Below are 22,537 nucleotides of genomic sequence, written 5' to 3' on the forward strand. Positions count from 1 at the left end.
AAATTTGGTGTCACTTATTTGAAACTCACTTATTTCAGACAGTGAGGCGAGGACACAGTCTGCTGAGTTGGGTAAGTATTCTGAAACTTCCTCAGCTGTCTTTATTGCTGTTATTGCTCTGTTGCTATGGCATGTTTCGTTTGTGGCCTGTGCCATCATTATAGTCTGCCATGTGCCATGCCTTAAAGGGGGAAGACGAAACTGAACCCCACCCAATTAGGGCCTAAAGAAAATGAGCTGAACAGACTGGCCTCTAGAGGGCGCCATAATGGTTTTGTCCATCACCTGCGTCCAGTGTGGAGCTATGACCAGCAGCTCAGGCACAAAGGAGCAAGTAGGCTGACCAGAAAAGACTGGCATGGGTCAGATCATATAAGGTCAACCTGCAGTCTTATTCTTGACCACTCTGCTTTTGTCTTTGGACCTTTGTTGTTCTGTCTGTCTGTCTGTCTGTCTGTCTGTCTGTCTGCCCTCCTGCTCCGTAATCCTGCTGCTTGTCTTCTCAGTATCCTCTGAGTGAAGATCATACCTGGTAGGTCATTTGCTGTGGGTGTGTGGTTTTATGACGTGCTGGTGTCACAGGTCGGGCGCATACCTGCATACCTGGCCTGGATTCCTTTCTACTTATAAACCCTGCTGTGGTTCTCTGCCACTCTGGGCACGAATCCTGTATAATGTGTCGTCTATTTGTGCGTGACAGTCGCCGCTGCCCCTCCCCGGGGCGATGTAGGTGACGGGGTGAGCAGCGTTGGGTTTCTTCCTGCTGTCTGCTGGGCTGTGTCTGTACACGCAGCGTTCGCTTACAGTCGGGTAACTGGTGTTGAGATAAAACAGGAGTTGTCTTGTCTATTACACGAAGATCAAAGGCAGTAATGAGTGCAGTAATTAGGTTTATCTGGAAAGCAATACTTTTATTCTTGCTCACATGGCCTGTGTGTGTGTGTGTGTATGTGTGTGTGTGTGTGTGTGTGTGTGTGTGTGTGTGTGCTGGTTTTCCTATATTATCAGGACCCAAATACCTTTTCAAAGTAAACCCTGAAAAATGTCAGGAGCATCAAGGCGTCCTAATTTTGTGAAATGTTAAATTTTTTCGAAAAAAAAAAAAAATCCGTTTGCTAAATGACATTAAACTAGAGCTTAGGTTTAAACTTAAAAAATAATCTGATCACTTATAATTACATAGTGCAAATTAACATATTATATAGATATGTACATATATAATACATAATAATAATCATGTGAGAATAATAACTCATTTAAAGAGCTTTTCAATTTAGTTTCAAAGTACTTTAGACAAAAAATACAGGAGAGACATCAGCAGAACAGAATGAGACACACTACGCATAAAACAGCTTGAACAAGTAGGTTTTTATTGAGGTGCCTGTCGAGGCTGGCAATACATATAATATGTAATATATAATGTGTAGTATATAATATTCGAATATTTGAAAGCTGCATAAGAAAAGGATGTCCCACCAACTGAGCTGAAAGTGAGCTTATTTATGTAGGACACATGAATATCATTATTAACAAAGGCACTTCAGGCACTTTTATTTATGTAGCGTATGTGAAAGGGCGTGTGGTCATTTTGGACCATATCTGACGCAATGTGACAACAATAAGGCTCAAATGATGTAAAATAAATAAATAAACATACATCTATCTACAGTTGTGTGCAAAAGTCTTGCCACCCCTGGGTAAACTGCACATTTTGTAGATTTTCTAGTAAAAATGAATTGCAGGGAACTTGCACCGAACCTTTTAATGCAAGATAAGTATAAATTGGTTGCATATTGGGCATGTTCAATGTGTTATGTGATAAAATGTGTAGAAATGTGTAGAAATTGTGCACTAAACATATAAAAAAAAAAAAAAAAGTTCTGAGTTTTGACCAGGGGTCCTCAACTGTACGTCATACATAATAATAAATTATAATAATAATAAATTACATTTATATAGCGCCTTTCACAAACCCAAGGTCGCTTAAACATATAGGGTACTATTATATATACTATTATTATTACATATAGGTACCTTCAATTATGTAGGACATTGGGGACGTACATGACTCCTTGTCCTGACAAGGTTAGAAAAGCAAACGTATGAGTTTGTTTGTGTACTGAGGGAGGGTGTTTGAGTGCTTTATGATGGTGGGAGGGCTTGTTTACACGCTGACAGGAATGGCGATAACGTCAAGGGCTTTCTCTCAGTTCAGCAAATAGAGATCTTAACAGAGGGCAAAACTCGCTGCCGTGTGCTCCGCCTTCTCTCACTGTGCGCCGAGTTTGGCCGAAACTCTCTGCCTCGATCTTATTCCGTTCCTGAAACGTGGAAAACTGTATACTGGAAAACTTGAACGGGGTATTGTCGAATAACGACTGTAACTGTATCCACCCTTCCAGTCTTAGGAATTTATAGGACAGGAATTTCTCCTTCGCTGCGACACATGTCGAGAAAAAGGTCTCGGTCGGTAATAAAACAACAGCTGGTTCTTTTTAGGCTCCTCCACATGTGTGGAGCGCAGGGAAAGCGTTAGTTATGGGGGAAAACGCTGCAGTTGTCTGACAGGCGAATGAGAGGGAGAGGAAAAGAAGTGAATTTGAAGAGAGCAAAATGAGGACAGGTTGGAGAATAGTGTAAACCCCCCAAGCCAAATGGTGTGTCTTGTGTTCAGGTTGACTTTTGGTGTGGGCACCACTGTTGGCTAAGAAAGGAAAAGGAAAAGGAAAGGCTACCGCACTGCGCTGTAGTTTTAGGCTCTTGTCTGAGCGAAAGGCAAGTTTGTTTATGTGAGCCTGCGCCAGTGTGGGTGAGCTAGGACGAAAAAAAAGAAAAAAGCCCTCTCATGTATTATTAACTTGAGCCAGACTGGAAGAACTTGAGAGAGAGCACGGAAAAGCCTCGCTGAATGGATGTCGGAGCTCCTGCCCTGTACTCTAAAACAGCCCGAGGAAAAGAAAAACAGAGGGAGAGGCAGAGGGTGCGAGAGAGTCCTCAGCAGAGGGGACTGAAGCCAGACAGAATGCAGCGGTTGTGAAAGGAGAGAAGAGGAAAAGGAGGGGAGGAAACTCGAGCGCTTCTGCACAGAGGACTGAGTCACCGAGAAAGAGCGAGAGAGATAGAAAGGAGGAGGCAACTCTACTTCTGTCACTTGGTCAGGAGAGAGTTAGAGGGCTCGAGCACCCGGGGGTGTTTAAAGTCTGGCACCACACCCCTCGCTCTCCCTGCACACCCCCCCCTACCCTGTCCCACCTCCGCCTCCCCCCCTCACCTTTCACCCCCTCGCTCCGCTGCTCCTCGCTCACCGGCGCACACTCGCTCGCAGGCCCAATGCCGGCAAGCCCCCCTGGAAACGTCTTCCCCACCCTGGTGGTCCTGGGCCACATAGTGACGCTGATAGCCGTGTGGAGATGGAGGGAGCGGAGGAGGCAGTTCTGCGAAGGTAAGGCAGAGAAGTCAGCTCAGGAGAAGTTGTGATTTGCAGGCTTGGTCAGGCTGAGGAACAGCAGAGCGGTTGGTCTTCCAACTTGTGCTGGTCAGCCTCTCTCAGTGCTGCCCGCTTTCTCTCTCCATGTGTGTCTGCTGCACACTCTTGGTGTCTCTCACCACCCACCTCTCTCTCTCTCTCTCTCTCTCTCTCGCATGTGCTCTCTCTGTTGAAACACTACAGTTAACCCTGTAAATGCTGGACGTAACATGATCATGTGACAGAATGGGGGTGTTACTCCTTTAAAGTTATGTACACCGCAAAAGGGGATGTCTTCGCAAGTGTAATAGTCTCAAATCTCAAGGCTAAATGCGTATTAGGCCTCTAATATTTTGAGACGGTTCTGAATTACTGAACTTGTTTCGAGTGTATTGCTGAAATTATCTGCCAACATAGTGAAATAACCTCATAAAATCACTTATAAAGTTGCTTAAAACAAGTGAAGGAATGCTGGGATTTTGCTACGTAGTGTGGATTCCGACCACCTCCTCGTTTTTACACTCATTGTCCACTTTATCAGCTCCACTTACTGTATAGCTGCACTCTGTAGTTCTACAGTTACAGACTGTAGTCCATCTGTTTCTCTGATACTCTGTTACCCTGTTCTTCAGTGGTCAGGACCCCCATGGACCCTCACAGAGCAGGTACTATTTGGGTGGTGGATGATTCTCAGCACTGTGGTGACACCGAAGTGGAGATGTAGATATTGCTATTGTGGCTGTCTGAACAAAGCCTCATATCTCTATTTTTTGACAATTTGAAAATGCCTGTTGCCCTTTACATTGTGTGTAAATTTCACAAAGAATGGACTAAAAGAAACGGCCCAAAATGACCTGATCAGAAGTCTGGTTCCGCTGACTTTTGGAGATACGAGGTTTTCATGCGTAGTCATTTACATTACATATATGGCATTTGGCTGACGCTCTTATCCAGAGCGACTTACAATTTGATCATTTTACACAGGAAGGCCAAGGTGGTGTTAGGAGTCTTGCCCAAGGACCCTTATTGGTATAGTGTAGGGTGCTTGCCCAGGTGGGGATTGAACCCCAGTCTACAGTGTAGAAGGCAGAGGTGTTAACCACTACACTAACCAACCACACAGTAGTCAGCTGTCAAATTGGTAAAGACAGCAATTTAATATTTATTCATCACAAAATGGACAGAAACCAGCTTATTTATCCTCGCAGCCAGAGAAAAGAAGCCACACGTCTCTTCCAGTATGATAGCTAGATAATCAGCTAGGTGACTTCTTAGCAAGCTTATTTTAGCTAATTGTCCTCTGACGAGTAACTTCTGCCTATTCTTTCCTTTAATATGATGTTCTGAAGATACTACGGTTCTAAATCTTCGATAAAATCCTAGCGGTGGCTTTATATATGTTCAAATATTTTTATTGGGTTTTTATATTAAATGCAAACATCATAAATTCAACAAGACATACTCATGAAAGAAAAGAAAAGAAAATAATAAAATAAACAAAAAGACATCTTAAAGACGATAATAACATTACCAGCAGCCCGCACAACAACAACAACATACTTATAATAATACTAATACTAATAACAACAAACTAATTAATTCATTGTTATATGTAAGACTTGCAGAGACTGACAGTTATTCCGTACCTAGGTGTACTCCAGTGTCTTTGGTGGGGAATTCCAAGTGGAAATTCAAAAAACGGCTGCCACACGTTGTAAAATCTCTGAACAGATCCTCTAGTTGAATATTTCCGTTTCTCCAACTTTAAGACGGACATTGTGTCCCTTACCCATTGACCATCTAGCGGTGGCTTTAGCTTCCTGCCATCTTATTGCATTGCGAAAACAAACATTCCCAAAAGTCGGCCTACAAAAATCCGAACAGGTAGTCTTTTAATAGCTCCTTCCAGCTTCGAGGTACGTCATCAGAAGGGGGTTTTCCTCGATTTTTAAAGAGAAGACTGCAGCAGCGCTGCTAGGATGAGAGGGAGCATGTTTACAAGAGACGTAATGATGTCTTATAAGACATAATAAGATGTAATAAGTCTTTTATTTTGGCCACGCTGTCCCTTTAAGTGCTTCACTGAAAAACAGTTCATTTTATAGCTTAATGGAGATGCTGCGAAAGAAAAGGAGGTATGAGTGTCAGTAATAATGACAGCACTGTGCTGTTGTCTTACCTTTGACATAAATGCTCTCTAGTCTAGCTCTAACTTTTAAAGGTCAGGCACTGAACTTTATTCTCCGCTCTTTTGAGCTCTCAAGGGTTCCGTCTCTTAAACGTGATATAGAGAACCCTGTTGGAATGTGTGGAATGGTAATTACAGCTGGAGAGCGGAGGAAGCACCTGTTTCTGAAGACTGCTCTGTACCCTGTCTGCTGTCTGCGCTGTTGAGATGACCTTGTTAACGTTGTGCCCGGACGTTGTTTGAGCCGTGCTGACGGTTGTGCTGTCATTGCTGGGACGTGAGGCCCATTTTTCCCAGCAGTTAAAGACCACACCCTAAACACAGGTGTTGGAGTATAGGGGTCTGTAGGTGTGGCGCAGATGTGGGTGCATAGAAGGGCTCACAACAGCTTTCCCAGCTCAGGTCGAGGGAACGAAATAATGCAGAACCACTTTTTTGTCCCATGTGCAAACTCATTTAGCTTTGCTTACTAAACAAGTTTAGGAGTTTAGGGCAACTTAGGTCTTTGGACAGTAGTTTCAAGTACGGTGGAGGCATTATTTATTTATTAAAGTTTTTATTTGTTTTATTTGTCCCATGCATGGTCATACGCGTGTACACCGATCAGGCATACTGTACAGTTACTTACTGTATAGCTGCACTTTGTAGTTCTACAGTTACAGACTGTAGTCCATCTGTTGCTCTGATACTCTGTTACCCTGTTCTTCAGTGGTCAGAACCCCCATGGACCCTCACAGAGCAGGTACTATTTGGGTGGTGGGTCATTCTCACCACTGCAGTAACACTGACATGGTGGTGGTGTGTTAGTGTGTGTTGTGCTGGTCTGAGTGGATCAGACACAGCAGAGCTGCTGGAGTTTTTAAACTGAGAATCGTCCATCAACCAAAAATATCCAGCCAACAGCGTCCTGTGGGCAGCGTCCTGTGACCACTGATGAAGGACTAGAGGATGACCAACACAAACTGTGCAGCAGCAGATGAGCTGTCGTGTCTGACTTTACATCTACAAGGTGGACTGATAAGGTAGGAGTGTCTAATAGAGTGGACAGTGAGTGGACACAGTGTTTAAAAACTGTAATTAAAGCCGACATTTTTAACATCATTCACTGTTGTCTTGCTCTTTGTTATCTGCGACAGGTGAATGGGTGAGGCTTGGTATTTGGGCGTGTGCTCAGGGCTAGTTTGACTGGTAAATGATCTGTGGTCGTTGCAGTGGCGGCTGCCCTGAAGATCTTGGTTTAGCTGGCTTTTGCATGGCCACCTGGCCACCGCTCGCGGAAACAAACCTGAATATCTCGTTATGTCATTGAATTGAATGGCTGTTTATCAATGGGCAGTAGCACAGGAACACAAGACTGCAGCTGTTATTGAGGCCTCAAAGTGTGCAGGCTCTTTAGTGTGCTCTATTCAGCTAATACAATGAGTCCTCCATTGTAAAAAAATTGTGTAGTGTTAAATTTACATTTGGGCCTGTTCTCTAATCCATTTAAAAGGAAATTCCACTAACTAAAGCTGTTAATTGGTTATTAATACGCTGCCTGATGTCTGAGACATTGCTTGAGAAGGTTTTGTCCTAAAACGTATCTTCACATTCATGGCGCGGAGGTACGCCGTAAAGCCAAAGAACGCTAGTATTTTTCAGACTTATCACTGTTTTTCCATCACAGTTCCTTATAAAAACTCAGGAGACACGTATAGGGTCTCTTGCGTTGTAGACATGGTGACCCCTGCTTCCTATCACCACCACTGTGTTTCTCTACAGTGCAGCATTTCACATCGAACTACTTTGTTTACGTCTCAAACATTAAATTATGGAGAAAATGTTGGACAATTGATGGAACGCCCCTGTAAACCAAAAAGAAGAGCAAAAAATCTTCCCCATATGTAGCTGTTCAGCTTAGTTTTGGTGTCTAGTGATTCTAGTGGAAGCCAATTATCTGCCAGTTAGCATAATTCCATCGGAATGCCTCAGTCTATCACACAAGACTGATGGCTCTTAATGATCTATTGCCAAGAAGAGCAGCTGATGAGGATGAGATGAAATGACGAGGCCCTGGTTATACGCCAGGTAAAGCAGGCCTAACAACATGCCTTTCAAACACTGTAGGCCACTCATAGTGAGTGTAGACAGGTGGAGTACTTTCATAAGGCTGCGGTTCACAGGCAGCTGAAATTGGTCATGTAAGGGAGTTGCACAAGAAAAACTCGCTCAGTGTAACTAGGACTTAATTGGACCCCAGTGTAATAACTATTAATGGGCCTCTCACACAAAAATGACCTTAAGCTTAAGAGATAAAGCATACGTTTTGTTCTTACATATTTGAGAGAGAGGGGAAAATCAGGCTGCTTCAGATCTGAAAACATCCACATCCATCCTCCTGAGAAGAAGACTCAGTGCTGTGGGTCTGAAAGGATGTGTAGCCGTTCACGAAGAACCTCACTGAGAAAAGGAGATGGACAGCTCGAATAAAGAAGCTGTTCTCGAAACAATGGACTGACCAACCCAGAGCCCACTCAAAGTGTTGTTTTGACTGGATATTAAATAAATGACGGTTGGTCTCTGACTTTTGCATGATACTTTACCTGCTGTGTGGTAATGTGTGTTGTTGTATGAAGTTCTTGTGCAATTGAACAGCACAAATTGTGACATAAGACAGTAGAAGGTCGGTCACCATTGGTCCCTGGGCGACCACCTGGCCGCCTGAGCTCAGCCACGGCTTACTAGCCACGTGAGCGGTGTGTATGTGTGTATCCAGGATACGGCCATAATAGTCGTGCAGATACCCTTGAGCTCTCAGAAGGTCTTGGATCTTTGCACTGCGAGGCACGTCAGCTATTTGATGTGTGCTCCAGCGATCTCTGAGCAAACATTGCTGCACAGATCCACATATCCTGACCGTGACAGCTAATCCACAGTGTAGGAGAGAGCAGGGCTCAGACTAGCACAGGGTGAATTCCAACATTGATATTTTGTGTAGTTAAACAGGTTCAAGTAGAACGTGCTTTTGATCACCGTCTCATATTCCCATAGCAGCGTCATCTGAGGCGTGGCGTAGAGCTGCCACCACTGTTTTCCATTTCTGTAACTAACTGAAATCTGGTTAAGCCATCTGTCATATTCACCATCAATAATGTAGCTAGAACATCCAGAAGGCCTAGTGCAGGGGTCGGCAACATGCGGCTCTTTTACTGCCCTGTTGCGGCTCCACAGCTGAATCAGATTAGTAAGTAATAATAAAATAATCCTCCTCTACAGTAAAATAAAGCTCTGCTGATCCACAGTTTTAACAGTAAATGGTCTTAAATACTGGAGTTAATGTAGAACTGCTGATTCACCCTTTAACCCTGAAGATCAGTGCAGACTGCTGGTCACCATAGCAACACAGACAACAGTCTTGACTACCTAGTAGCTAATGGAAAGGCAAAGAGAGAGATTTAAGACGAACATCGATAATTTGGAGATTAATGTACTTATTTGTGATTATAATCAGTCCCACTGGTTTCCTGATACGTTTAATCTGCAACAAGAAACTCTCAAACACTAAAAAGTTGCGAGGATGAAGTCGCTTCTCATTCGCCAGATTCTCTTTTTCATTTTCCCGGTCCACCTTAAATGATGCAGCACTTACATTCTGGTGCCTCGTCTCAACATTTGGGTCGCAGAACCCTGAACTAGGGTGACAATTGGCCCCACCCATTAGAAATCAAAACGTGATTGGCTGATAATGCTGCCATTGTAGTTAATCTAACATGTAAGGCCTTCTGTTCAGCTCCTGAAGCCCTTACCAACTTTTTTTTATATCTTTGTTTTGAACACCGAGTTTGACTCACAGAATTTACTTCTGTATTATTTTAATCTCATATATTGTATGTAATACAGCATTTTTAAGGCTTATAAACAACTCACAGTGGGAGCTAGCCAGGCTGAAGTACAGCCTCCACACGCAGGGGTTAGTTTTAATGCAAAGACCCCCAAAGTTAAAAATGAGAACTCCTTATCTTCCCATATACATTAAAAACTATAAAAATTAAAATAATGCGTGGCATATTTTGGTTTACAAATACTTATTTTGCAGAATAATGGTCTGAAACCAATGGCCTGGTTTAAACAACAAAGAACTGTATTGAATTCATTCAGTTTACCAGACTGTTTAGCAACTAAGTCCTCATTTTGTCGCAGTTAAACGCAACTAATGGTGAAGTTGTAACGTCTGCAGTCCTGCCTGTTTTGTCTGAACTGTTCACAAACAGCAGAAACAGAGTTTAAATGAACTTGTCTAGTGTAGACGTGTGGGCTGCTTGTATGAAGAACCTTAATCTTGCTGAAGTACTTTGAGTGTTGGGTTCTCTGCTCTCCCAGTCTATTTGCTCTCCTTATTTAGGCCTCTGTTAATCACAAGAGAAACATCAGTGAGAATGACACACCATCTCTCCGTCATGTTTCATTTTGCCCATAGATAGGACGAGAGAAAGCATCCGCAGGCACTTGGCTGCACGGGCAACATGGGAACAAGGCTGAATATCCTGTTATGATCTTCCAACACCGTGGACTCGGGCGGGGTCTATTATCTGCTTCATCTTTGTTATGGGTTTCCGCATTGCCGATTTTATTATACGGACGAGGCCTCGTGAAGGACACACCTTTTCTTTTCTTCTGCCGTATTAACTGTGTTAACGCTTTCAGTCTCAAATTCATCCTGGCACCGGTCCAGCACTCGGCACAGTGATTGTTCTGCAAAGTAGCACCTTTTCTCCAGGAAAACAAGTCTTTCTGTAAAGTCTGGACACGTGACAACATCCAGGCTGTGCATTTGATGGTGAAGATAAGCGTTCTGGCTGAGTAAACATTCTACAGGCGTCAACTTGAACTCTGGATGGGTGATACGATCTCCTCCGAAGCTGGTATCTTCTAGCAAAGTGTTGCATATTGGCTGGTTGGTTTGTTTTTACCACTTGCCAGAACTAATGCTTGGTCCTCGTAGTACCTAAGCATCATGCTATCTCTGTGCTATGCTAAAATGCCCCAAGTAATGAGCAAATGTATTTTAATGCTATTCTTACTAATTAAGAGACCCTTATTAGTCCCACAACGGGCTCCGCATTTAACCCATCCATGAAGTGAAACACCACATACACACTAGTGAATACACACACACTAGGGGGCAGTGAGCACACTTGCCCAGAGTGGTGGGCAGCAAAATCCACAGCGCCCGGGGAGCAATTGAAGGTTAGGTGTCTTGCTCAAGGACACCTCAGTCATGGACTGTCGGCTCTGGGGATTGAACCGGCGACCTTCCGGTCATGAGGCTGGTTCCCTAACCTCCAGCCCACGACTGCCCCCAAAAACCAGATGCATGTCCACTTTTACTACCTTTACTTTGCCATCATCCAGGTTAGAACTAAGTGACTAAATCATTGTTTTGCAGAATTATGTAGCACCCAAATATTGTATAATGTTATTAATAGTCATCGCAGTAATATAGTTTTATTTTTCGGTGGTGAACTGTGGCTATTAGAGCTAGGCCTTCAGTTTGGGCCATAACTGTCCGAACTTATCAAAACAATGGGCCTCTGTGGGAGTTTACTAACACGGTAGCGATAAGACTAACGCCAGTTCACGTTAACATGTTTTGCCCTTTCTATATTATTTACATTAAACATTTTAAGATCATAACTGACATCAGTATATATGAGCTGTTCTGTTTACAGTCACTCTTTCAGTAGAGAGTCCTTGCAGAGCTGCTGCCGCTGTTTTCCATTCCTAACAACTTCTCTGGTTAAGCTAGTTCTCTCGTATGCACGGTCAGTGATGCATCTAGAACTTCTAGAAGGACTAGAGTGGTGGTTTTCTCACAATACTTGTCCCACCAATAATAAATCAGAAATTGATTGGTTGATTCGTCTGTTACTCTGCTATCTTGTTCGTAGTCTAACATGTAAGGCCTTCAGTACAGCTCCTGAAGCCCTAACCAATGGGAGAGCTTGCAGCAATTTTTTGTGACGTGTTTAAAGAACGTACCTCTTTTTGTTTCCAGCAAAGACTTAATGATGAGTTAGTGAGTATAGTATGAGTAATAATGAGTAACCATGACAACTGAAGAGCTCAAACACAACAAGCACAATCATTCTATTAAATGATTCGATCATAGTAATGTTTAAGGAGTCTAAAAAAAAAGTGAAAGTTGTGGACGTGATTTATTTATTTATTTATTTATTTTTATTTATTTATTTTACAGAAATCATTGGGCCTTCCCTGAAGGAAAAGAAGACCCTCCCCACTGTTATTATTACCCCTTTACCGCATGAATTATGAATAATGGGCCGGGTTCTTTGCATTTTGTTGCCATGTGGCAACAGCATGCACCAGCTGAACTGCAATCTGCAAGGCAAAGAACAGGGTGAAACAATACGCTGCCATTCACACCTTCATCCCCCAGCCGTGGAAAAAAAACAAACCTTACACAAATAGAAGACGTTGGGGAAATGTGTAGTAGCATTGTGTTCGTTTGCCCTCATTGTTTGCATTGCAGATTGCAGCTCTACTGTCACGTGCTGTTGCCATATGGCAACAATTACATTTTATCATGGCATTAAACGCTGCTTTCATTGCTGACGTTAGACCTCACCATGTGGTGTGAAAAAAGAACTCCAGGCTGCAGCAAGAAAGCATGTGATCAGAAAAAAAAGCCTCCAGCTTCTCAAAAAATAAATAAAAGAAAGGCATTGTTGCCATACGGCAACGCAATGCGTTAAACGGTTAACATCAGCATTATAATACTTATGAGGCTAATATATTCATACCAAATGCTTGTACTAATAATAAAAGTAATACTACATGGAAAATAAATAAAACCGTACGCAATACGACCACTCTTGAAAGATATCTAGCTTTGTAGGCCGAAAATGCCATTGTCCCTGTTAAGTATCCGTGTGAAACAGGATTGTGGGCCGTTGTGGCCGTGAGCTGGGGACGCTACCCTGTACTGTGCTGGGCTTTGAGAGGCTGTTTACTTTTCCATACTCTGGTCTACAGCCACTCTTAATCAAACCCTGTGGTGCAGATGTGCTGTGGAGTTGTGTGAGTCAGAGTTTCTGAATGCGTAAATTTTGTTGATTTCCTCAATATTCAACCACCATGCGTGACTCATATGCGCCACATAGCATTCAGTTCTCTCTAAACAGCCGGCGCCCTTCTGAAAACTTCTGGGAAGAGTGAAAATGTCTTCGCTTACCACTTTCTGTGGAATACATGCTGCAGCTGATTATTCGATGTAGTATATCGTCGCTGTCGGAAGAAAACCTTGTGTCTTCATTTTCGGCGTTTTTCATTTTTTGAGATAATTTGAAAAAGCCTGTTGTCCATTACAACGTGTGTAATTTTCATGATGATTGGACTGAAAGAAACGGCCCAAAATGACTTGGAGAGACGTCTGGTTCCATTGACTTACATTAAAAGTAAAGTAGGTTTTTCCCTTCTCCTGTAAGGTCACCTTTTTGGAGATATGAGGTTTTCTTTTGACAACAGCGACATGCTCCTATGTGTTTTCACATAGAAAGTGCTGCAGTAAACAGGCCGGGTTTTAATAGTGCAGTAACCAAGGCCTCCCAGTAACAGCAAGTCCCTGATAAAATGTGCGATATAAATATTACGAGCTTTCCTCTGACAGTCTGGCCAACATTACTTGATATGAGCAGCTTGTTTTTATGTGGATTGCAGGCAGTGCTTTTCTCAAGCGTGCACAGTGTGAAGAAGGTGCCTGACCCAGTCTGTTAGTGAGTATAAAAGACGTCTTACTACAAAAACAACAGGTTTATTGCTTGAGTTAAACTCCATATCCCATCCTCCTGCAGGAGAGTAGTGATGCGTCATTAAAAGGCTTGGTGTGACCTGAGCATGTCCGTTTGCTTTCTTAGACAAATATTGGATCAAGTGCCTCGCTGTAATAGTTACGTAGCTATGAATGAAGAGGTTAGTCTTCTGTTTCCAGTTTCTTTATTCCAGCTTTCTTTATCAGTCTATGAGACTTTACAGAGTTTATGAGACAGTAACAGGATGCATGTAGCTGTTATGTAATCTGTAGCTCTATTCCATCATCCTGCCTCTCCTACTAAAGGCATGTAAATGGAACAGGGGAGGTTTGTGAGCAAACTTTCAAGTTGGCTTAAAAAAAACTTTTGAAATGCACAGGTATTCGTTGAGGTGCTTCTTGGCTGTTGCTAACCTGTTGCTATAGAATCCCAGGTGGTTATTAAGGTGTTGCTAGGAGGTTGCTAAGGAATCCCAGGTGGTTGTTAAGGTGTTGCTAAGAGGTTGCTATGGAATCCCAGGTGGTTGTTAAGGTGTTGCTAGGCCGTTGCTATGGAATCCCAGGTGGTTGCTAAGGTGTTGCTAACCTGTTGCTATAGAATCCCAGGTGGTTGCTAAGGTGTTGCTAGGAGCTTGCTGTGGAATCCCAAGTGGTTGTTAAGGTGTTGCTAGGCCATTGCTATGGAATCCCAGGTTAAGGTGTTAATCCCAGGTTAAGGTGTTGCTAAGCTGTTGCTATAGAATCCCAGGTGGTTGTTAAGGTGTTGCTAGGCCATTGCTATGGAATCCCAGGTTAAGGTGTTAATCCCAGGTTAAGGTGTTGCTAAGCTGTTGCTATAGAATCCCAGGTGGTTGTTAATGTCTTGCTAGGCCATTGCTATGGAATCCCAAGTGGTTGTTAAAATGTTACTACGCTGTTGCTATGGAATCCCAGGTAGTTGTTAAGGTTTTTGCTAAGGCATTGCTATAGAATCCCACATATTAAATATAATGTGGTGACTTTGATGACATCATTAAAAGACAGTACACTAAAAGTGAGATATTTTTGTGGGTTAGTTCATAAATATGGCCTGGGGAGTGAGTGAATGGTACATTTTGAAACTTTTTACATCAAACTATTTTATTACACATAAAAAGAAAGTGAACCATTGGCTGTGCATGATATGGGCCTTTTATATCATTTTGTGTAACAAAACAAGGCAGATTTAGTTTTCCTGTCTATCTTGATTTAACCTGTCCTCATTTAGTTCGTTTACCGTGTCATATAATGTGAAACGATGCATTCTAGATCAATTTAAGTGAGAATTGACAGTGGTGGTGATGGGAGCCAGACGTCAGAGCTCATCCCTTATCAACATACACTCATGTAGGTTCATTAATATAAAGGCTACGTCTGTGTTGTAGTGAAGGGTTCCCATCACCACCACTGTAAAGTCTGTACAGTCAGTCATTTCACACCAGACCGCCCGGATGGCTCTGTTATGCTGAGTTATGCTGTGAATATGAAAAGCCGGAGGAATTCCCCTTTAAGCCTTTATGTGGGAGAAGTCGCCTGCTCTGTTTATGGGATGGGAAGTTGGAGGGGTGTAAACGTGCCGTGGAGAAAGTTTTGACTAACTCCTGTTAGTTTAGCTGGGGGTGAGACAGTAAAGCAGTGAAGAGCCAACAGGCTTCTGTCATGTCTGAGTCGTCACGTGCAGGACTATCATTAATACCCTGGTGACGGTGTGAGCGGGAAGGGGGCAGGTTCTCGCGCGTTAGTGCCCCGGGCCGCGTCGTTTGTGCTCTGAGCGGTCGCAGCGGCTGCGCTCCTGCTCTGGGTGGCCTGAGGAGTCACATTTCAGCCGGAGCTGTTTGTCCCGCAGCCTGAGAGAAAGAGCGCAGCTCCACCAAACAGCGCGCGATGGGCTGGGCTTACTGAGTGAGTAACCCCACCGCAGCGCGCGCGCCGCCTGTCTGAGCTGACCGTCGGAGAGGCTCACAGCTGACGCGGGTCCCGGAGAGAGAGGCTCCAGCATGGCCAGCGCGGAGAAGGTCAGCAGCGTGGCCGCGCCGTGCCTGGCCGCCTTCAGCCTGGACGTGATCTACGGGCGCGCGAGCTACATCCACGAGCTGAGCTGCGGCCAAGTCGGGGCGCATCTGTACAGCCGCATGTGCTGCGCGGGTAAGCGGACAGCGGATGGTTTAGTTTAGCGCGAGGGGAGGAGCTGAGGAGGGGGGAGGGGGGGGGGGGGCATGAACGGGAGGGGGAGGGGGAGGGGGGACCGCTACTGGGTTAACCCGCTGTGCGCCAGAACAACCCGTCCGGTCCACCGGTGGTCCAGCTGTGTCTGAGTGGCGGTGGTGTAGACTGCACGAGCGGAGGTGCTGCTTGTTACCAGTTATTAGGGGTCCAAGCACTGTTTAGAGTCTCTTATGCTGTGTGTTATTATTATTATTATTATTATTATGTAGTTATGTAATTATGTAATAATAATAATAATAATTGAACAGTTTTACATAATATATTATTATTGTTTTATATATGTAATCTTATTTAAATATAGATAACATTAAAAGTGTCAAACAACTATTATTATTATTATTGTTGTTGTTGTTGTAGTTAATATTACTACTACTACTAATAATAATACTATTTGAACAGTTTTATATTATTATTGTTTTATATATTTAATCTTATTTAATATAAATAACATTAAAAGTAACAAACAACTATTGTTATTATTATTACTGTTATTGTTAATAATAATAATACTGTTTTGTTGGAGTTAATAATAATAATAGTAATAATAATTGTACAGTTTTACATTTTATATATATATATATAATTTGTTGTTTTGTTGTTGTTAATAGTAATAATTGTTATAGTTTTATATATTAAATCCTATTTAATATAGATAACTATTATTATTATTATTATTATTATTATTATTATTATCCAGGCATACAGTTTGATCCAAAGGCTTTTATTTATGATTTTACTTTTATTTTTTATTTTCTGAAGTTGAATTTCTTCCTGATCCTTTTTTCTGAAGTGATATCTTCCTCAACTTTAACGTCTTGGTGAACTGTTGTTGTATTTTAGGATTAGATGAAATGCAGTGAATGTAACTGGTTGATTTCCATGCACTGGTGATCTTGGGTATAAAACCAGTACCGCAGGTTTACGCTTTACAGTATTGGCCATCACCGCTGAGAATTCTGGGTAGGTGGGACGGGTCACTTCTCCAAGGATGAAGTGAATCAGCAGCTCCTCCTCTTGTGGAAAAGTCTGTGCACTTCTTCTGGAGCTCCCTGGACCAAAACCACAGTGTTTAAAAATACTGCCGGTTCCTCTGCCTACAGCTTCTGTGTGTTTGGGTCCGTTGCCATGGTGACATCACTCATATTTAGTTTTCCACAGTCCCGGCATGGCTGTTAACGTCTCTGATCGCATACAGCTGTGGTGGCAGCCATGCAGATGAAACCCAAATCAGGAAAGATTTAAGGTGTTCAGATGACCAGGTTCAGGTTTATGCTGCCGAGTGAGGGACTATAGGCTCTGTAACATGTTAATGATGTTTACTGTGTTTACTTCCAATGCTGGACACAAGAGGGAGACACCTTATTAAATTAGCCATAGACATCAGCCTCAGTGTTCGTGTTTGAATTAAAGCCTTATTGATGCTGATTGAAATGATAACTGACTTTAGGCCTCTGCCAGTCCCCCTTAAGCCTGATTATGGATTAAAATGCTCAAACTCATTTTGAATTGCTCTGCAACGCCACACAAACCCCATTATTTACTCTCCATTTCTCCATTTCCAGTTAACAGGGAATGGTGCCTTCGGGCCACTTCTGTTTTTCATGTCTGCCGTTGGGAGAAGGGGAAGTGGGATGTCAGGGCTTCCAAATTGCAGTCATTTCGGCCTAGAGCCTTCCTCACTGCTGCTACAGTGCTGCTTATGGTGAAGGTAGGGACTAGGGATGTCAATGCTTAGCCGATTGAGGGGAATTCCACAGGTTTTTAAAAGCTTCTGCATAATCCCATCGTTAAGATGTCATCCGGAGTGGTTTGATGTGAAACAGTTTGTTGTTGAGACTTTCAAACTCGGAATTCTTTACAGTGGTGCTGAGTGGAACCAGGGGACGCCATGTCTACAACACAACTACAGCCATTCGCTGTTGTCGGAAGAGAACCTCATAACTTTACAGGAGAAGGGAAAAACCTACTCTACTTTGAATGGAAGTCAATGGAACCAGAATTTTTTCCAAGTCGTTTTGGGCTGTTTCTTTTAGTCCGTTCAACATGAAATTTACTCACAATGTAAAGAACAACAGGCACTTTCCAAAGATGCCAAAAACTGAAAAACGATAAAAGTGGAGTTATGGTGTTTTCTTCCCACAGCGGCGCATTTTATTGACCGAAACCCCCAAAAACACATTTTTATGTGTGATTTTTATGATGGTAAATCTGAAAAAATTGACTATTTTGCCTTAGAGCGCTCTACAAATATCCCTCCATCATGAATGGATTAGAAAAAATACATATTAGGCTGAAACCTTCTCAAAACTATGAAACAGTGTCTGGCATCTGGCAGTGCAGTTGAGCCGGTTCTTGTTCCAGGCAACCGTGTGGTTAGTGTTTCTATAGGATGTCTTCTGTTTGGTTCTTCAGGCTTCTTCATGGCTTCTTCATGATTCGTCTAATTACCTCCGTGTTGCTGCTGGTCATTCTCCTCTTCTTTGATCCAAGCATAACCTGGTTCTTCTCAGGAGCTTGAGTGAGTGGTGAGGCTTGATTTGGTCAAGGATCCGTTTGTTCCTCTCAAAACTCTCCGCCAGCACCCAAATGAAGAGGCTTCAGAACGTGTCCTGTTGCTTTCTGGTCGTCCAGTTTTCACCTTCATTAAGAAACTGAGAAATGACCGCAGTCTGGACAGTTCTGATCTTTGCTTTTAGGCACACGCCTATACATTTGAAGGTCTTTCTAAGCTCTGTCGTCCTTGTTCTGCCGAAAGCCAATCTGTGTCATATTTCTGAGTCTGAGTCGTCCATGTGCTCAGAGGGAAAGTGCGATACGTGTCCGTGTGAGGAAATCACACATGGGTGGGCAAATTTACCCTTTTCAACTCCTTGAGACTAACAGTGGTTCCAAAACGCACTCCGTCATGTTCTCCATAACATTCATATTCCATAAGCTCCATTCAGAAGCTGGGCGTCGTGTGAGGCTGTAGCTCTTCTCTCCAGTCTAATAGATGGTGACGTCATTTTAAACCCTTATAATAAAAGAAGCTGAACTTTGTTTTTCTACTGAAAGTCGACCCGTTTTTCCCCAAATCTGGGCTCTAAACTATAAACGGACGGCGTCTCTTCAGTGATCTGCTCTGGAAACATCACTTTTAGAAAATAACACAAAGAGCGCCGGAGATTTTTGGCTCTCAGCAGTAAATTATAAGCATGTAGTGATATGTGGAGATCATAAAACACATGTTCTGTTCATTTGAGGGGAGATTTTACAGAAATAAATAAATAAAAAATAAAAATGTGCATTTATTTCATGCAGTTACTGAATCATTTGCCTTATTTGGTCACGAAAAATTCAGATGCAACAACCAAAATATGGTTGTTAACCCTGGAGAATAAGAGGTTTTTGCATTGGAAAAACACATTTAACAGAATTAATATAAGAATGATAATTTTACAACTTTACATATCGTCGCTGTCCAAAGGAAAACAATTATCTCTAAAATAGTAAATTTACAGGAAAGCGTGAAAGCATACTGAACCTCCAGTGTAAGTCAATGGAACCAGAGTTATTTTTGGCCATTTCTGTTGGTCCAATCATTTCTGACATAATTTGAAAATGCCTTGTATCTTACGTATTTGTATATATTTCATGATGAATGGCCCAAAAGAAACGGCCGAAAATGACAGAAAAGGCCTGGTTTCATTTAAGATTAAGATGATTAAGATTAAGTGACCCTTATGAGTCCCACAGTGGGGAAATTTCACCTCTGCATTTGACCCACCTGTGAACTGAAACACCACATTCACACTAGTGAGCACACACACACACACACTAAGGGGCAGTGTGCACACTTGCCCGGAGCGGTGGGCAGCCCAATCCGCAGCGCCCGGGGAGCAGTTGGGGGTTAGGTGTCTTGCTCAAGGGCACCTCAGTCATGTGCTGTCGGTTCTGGGGATCGAACTTCAGGTTTCCTAACCTCCAGCCCATGACCCCCCCCCCCCCCCCCTCCCCCATTTACTTACATTGAAAGTCGTCGCTGTCCGATGAAAAGCATTTATCTCAAATTTCATGTGGCCAATAGAAACGGTCCAAACTCACTTAGAATAAAAACTTTGTTCATTAACTCACATTGAAAGGGGAGAGAGCTTTTGCCCTGTCCTGGAAAGTTACTATTTTGGAGATACTTGTTTTTCTTTGGACAGCAAAAAAGTAAAGAATGTTTTTTCCTTTCTCTTGTATAGTTTCCATTTTCGAGTTGCAACGTTTTGTTCCAGCAACAGCAAAATATATATATATATTATATATCGCTGTAGTCAGAAAGAAACCTTGTATCTCCAAAATGGAAACTATACAAGCCAGAGGCAAAAACATTCTTTACTTCTAATGTAAGTCAATGGAAATTTTTTCCAAGTCATTTTGGGTCGTTTCTTTTGGTCCATTCATCATGAGATTTACACACAATGTAAAAAGTAACAGGCATTTTAAAACGGTCAAAAACTGAAAATCAGCAAATTACGTATCATTTCTGACACTCTGGCCCTTCTGTAGTCGTTGTTTGTTTACTGTCTAGAGGAGCACTTTTGCACGCGTCTCTTGATTTGCAGATGCAACTGCGCTTACAGGAATGAACGATGCCAGTTCTTTCTTCATAATATGGCATCTGTGCCGCTGGCTCCGCCCACATGCTCCAATGGCTTTGGGGGGCTTCCCAAAACTCATACCATTCCTACCTCGTAAATCAAGACTTTTATGAGAATGACAGAGTTTCAGAAGGGATGCCTGCTGTTCTGCCTACATTCCAGTCTTTAGTGCAGGATTGCTGGCACAAGCTCTCACATGTCGGTCGGGGTTATTGTTGGAGGAGTGGGCGTCGGAGCTGCTTCACCGCTTTCACCTTTACATTTAACATTGTCTTCTGTAGCTGTAGCGATCCATATTCTGATAACCAGTCATTTCAGATAGTAAAATCATTTCGGTTTGCTGGCTGATACGATTGGGTGTCGACACATTTCTTCATCTCAAACAGCAGAAACTCAAATAATATAAATAAATTATAGACATATTTATATATATTGCAGTGCGACAGTCAGGGCTTGGTTTGGATGATTTCTCTTAGCTCATGTTTTTTTTTCTGTCAGCTCTCTTCACACAGTTTAATAACATGGTGCTCTCATGCTGAAAGGCAAACTGCCTTAAATATTCTACTCTTCTGCTGCCCCCTAGTGGCCACTTTGTCTGTGTAATGGAAATCGACCTGCATATTTCTAATACCCTTTGCGAAATGTTGTGTTGACCTGCTAGTGAGCATTGAGGAGTGAATAGGAGATACACAGTGCTGTTAAAACAGCACAGCTCTCCGCAATGGCCATGCCGAGATAAAGCGAGCAGTACAGGTGCTGCATGTCAAGCAATCGGTACAACTAACACCATATAAAAAACAGCATTTAAACGCATTAAAAATGCGCACAGGTTTGACTGTTCAGTGCCAGTATTCAAATACTGAAATCAGTATTCGGGCTTTCGTTTCGGTTTAATCACTGATAAACTGAGAAAATCTACAGGCCAAAAATTGAAACATTGATTTTATGGATAAAGCTCGCCCAACATATCGTCTGGTCGATACAATCAGCCGATATGGAGGGTGAATAGCTACATTTGTATGACGACACACCAGTTTTAGAAGATTTTATGGATAAAGAAACTGTAAAGTGTGGTGAACTCTTCATACAGTACTTTAGTATGTGATATTACACTCGGCTACTATGAAACACGAGTCCCTGAACGTGAACCTGTTGCCAAGAACTCAATGTTAAGGACGTGACTAAGAAGGCTGAGAGTGTACAGCCAGCACAGGTGCAGCTTACTTTGCTAACTAGGCCAGATAAATTACTCCGATGTTAGTTACGTACAGAAGCAGTGAAAACATATTTCTCTAACCAATAACATGTTGACACATTGTCCATCTTTAAGCAGATGCCAAGTGCTCATCGGTGCAGGTTAGCTTATTAACTCATCCGAAGGGGCAGCCTCCTTTATACACCCAACAGAAAAAACCTACTGATTTACTTTCGGCTGTTTTCAAATAAAAAAAAAGGTGACTTAAAAAGGTGAGCCTACAGCCGTACGTACAGTTGGCATAAGCCCATTTTTTACCCCTGTGGTTAATCGGTTGTCCATGTATCATCCCTCACAGATTCTCGCATTTTAAAGATTTGATGAAAAATTGCTATGCAAATTCCTAATTATGCAAAAAAAAATGCAAATTCCTAATTAAAAAGACTTCGAAACTTGCCCACCAAAATGAAAATCCAGTTCACTTTTGTTTTTCTAAATCATAAACATTTCTATAGAAATATATTCTGTCGGTATCGCAGAAGAAAATAAATGAAAACGTCAACAGAGGGACCTTCAAAACGGGTGGAAACTGCATTTTATGGCTACTGTAAAAATGGTTAACCCCATAACAGACCAGGTTTTATTACACGTTCTATAACCTAAGAATAGCTCAACTAGTTTACACTGAAGTCCCTGTAGTTACTCAATAATAAGCCTTTGTATGTAATAAGGCATGTTAAGGGGTTAATCTTAATGGTGTTGTACTGGTTCGGTCAGTACTGATGTCATAACTGGTCACTGCAGCTTTTAAAACTGGTGTGTCGTCATACAAATCTATCTATGCACCCTCCATATCGGCTGATTGTATCGACCAGACGATATATTGGGCGAGCCCTAGTAGCAGCCCACAGACTGAATCCTAGTCCACCTTGTGTTTGTGAATGGTGTTGTCCCAATTCAGTCCTTCACAACTCTTGGTCTGCTGCCAACATACCTGAGGAATGTTTTTCAT

General features: G+C 42.5%; 1 protein-coding gene across 17 annotated transcripts in view; it reads left to right on the forward strand.

The window, feature by feature from the left end:
• pleca (plectin a) overlaps positions 1 to 22,537 on the forward strand; it is a 224,683-nt gene that overhangs the window by 113,617 nt on the left and 88,529 nt on the right. For 2 of the 17 annotated variants that reach the window (XM_037541831.1, XM_037541835.1), the window contains exon 2: positions 39 to 71. The exons of 14 other annotated variants lie outside the window; for them this stretch is intronic. In XM_037541831.1, the coding sequence (XP_037397728.1) occupies positions 39 to 71 (33 nt within the window). Of the gene's footprint in view, positions 1 to 38; positions 72 to 15,498; positions 15,625 to 22,537 lie in introns of those variants that run through there. One more of the 17 variants, XM_037541853.1, reaches the window with a different exon arrangement.

This window comes from Pygocentrus nattereri, chromosome 1 (assembly GCF_015220715.1).
Source record: "Pygocentrus nattereri isolate fPygNat1 chromosome 1, fPygNat1.pri, whole genome shotgun sequence".
NCBI classification, from domain to species: Eukaryota; Metazoa; Chordata; class Actinopteri; order Characiformes; family Serrasalmidae; genus Pygocentrus; species Pygocentrus nattereri.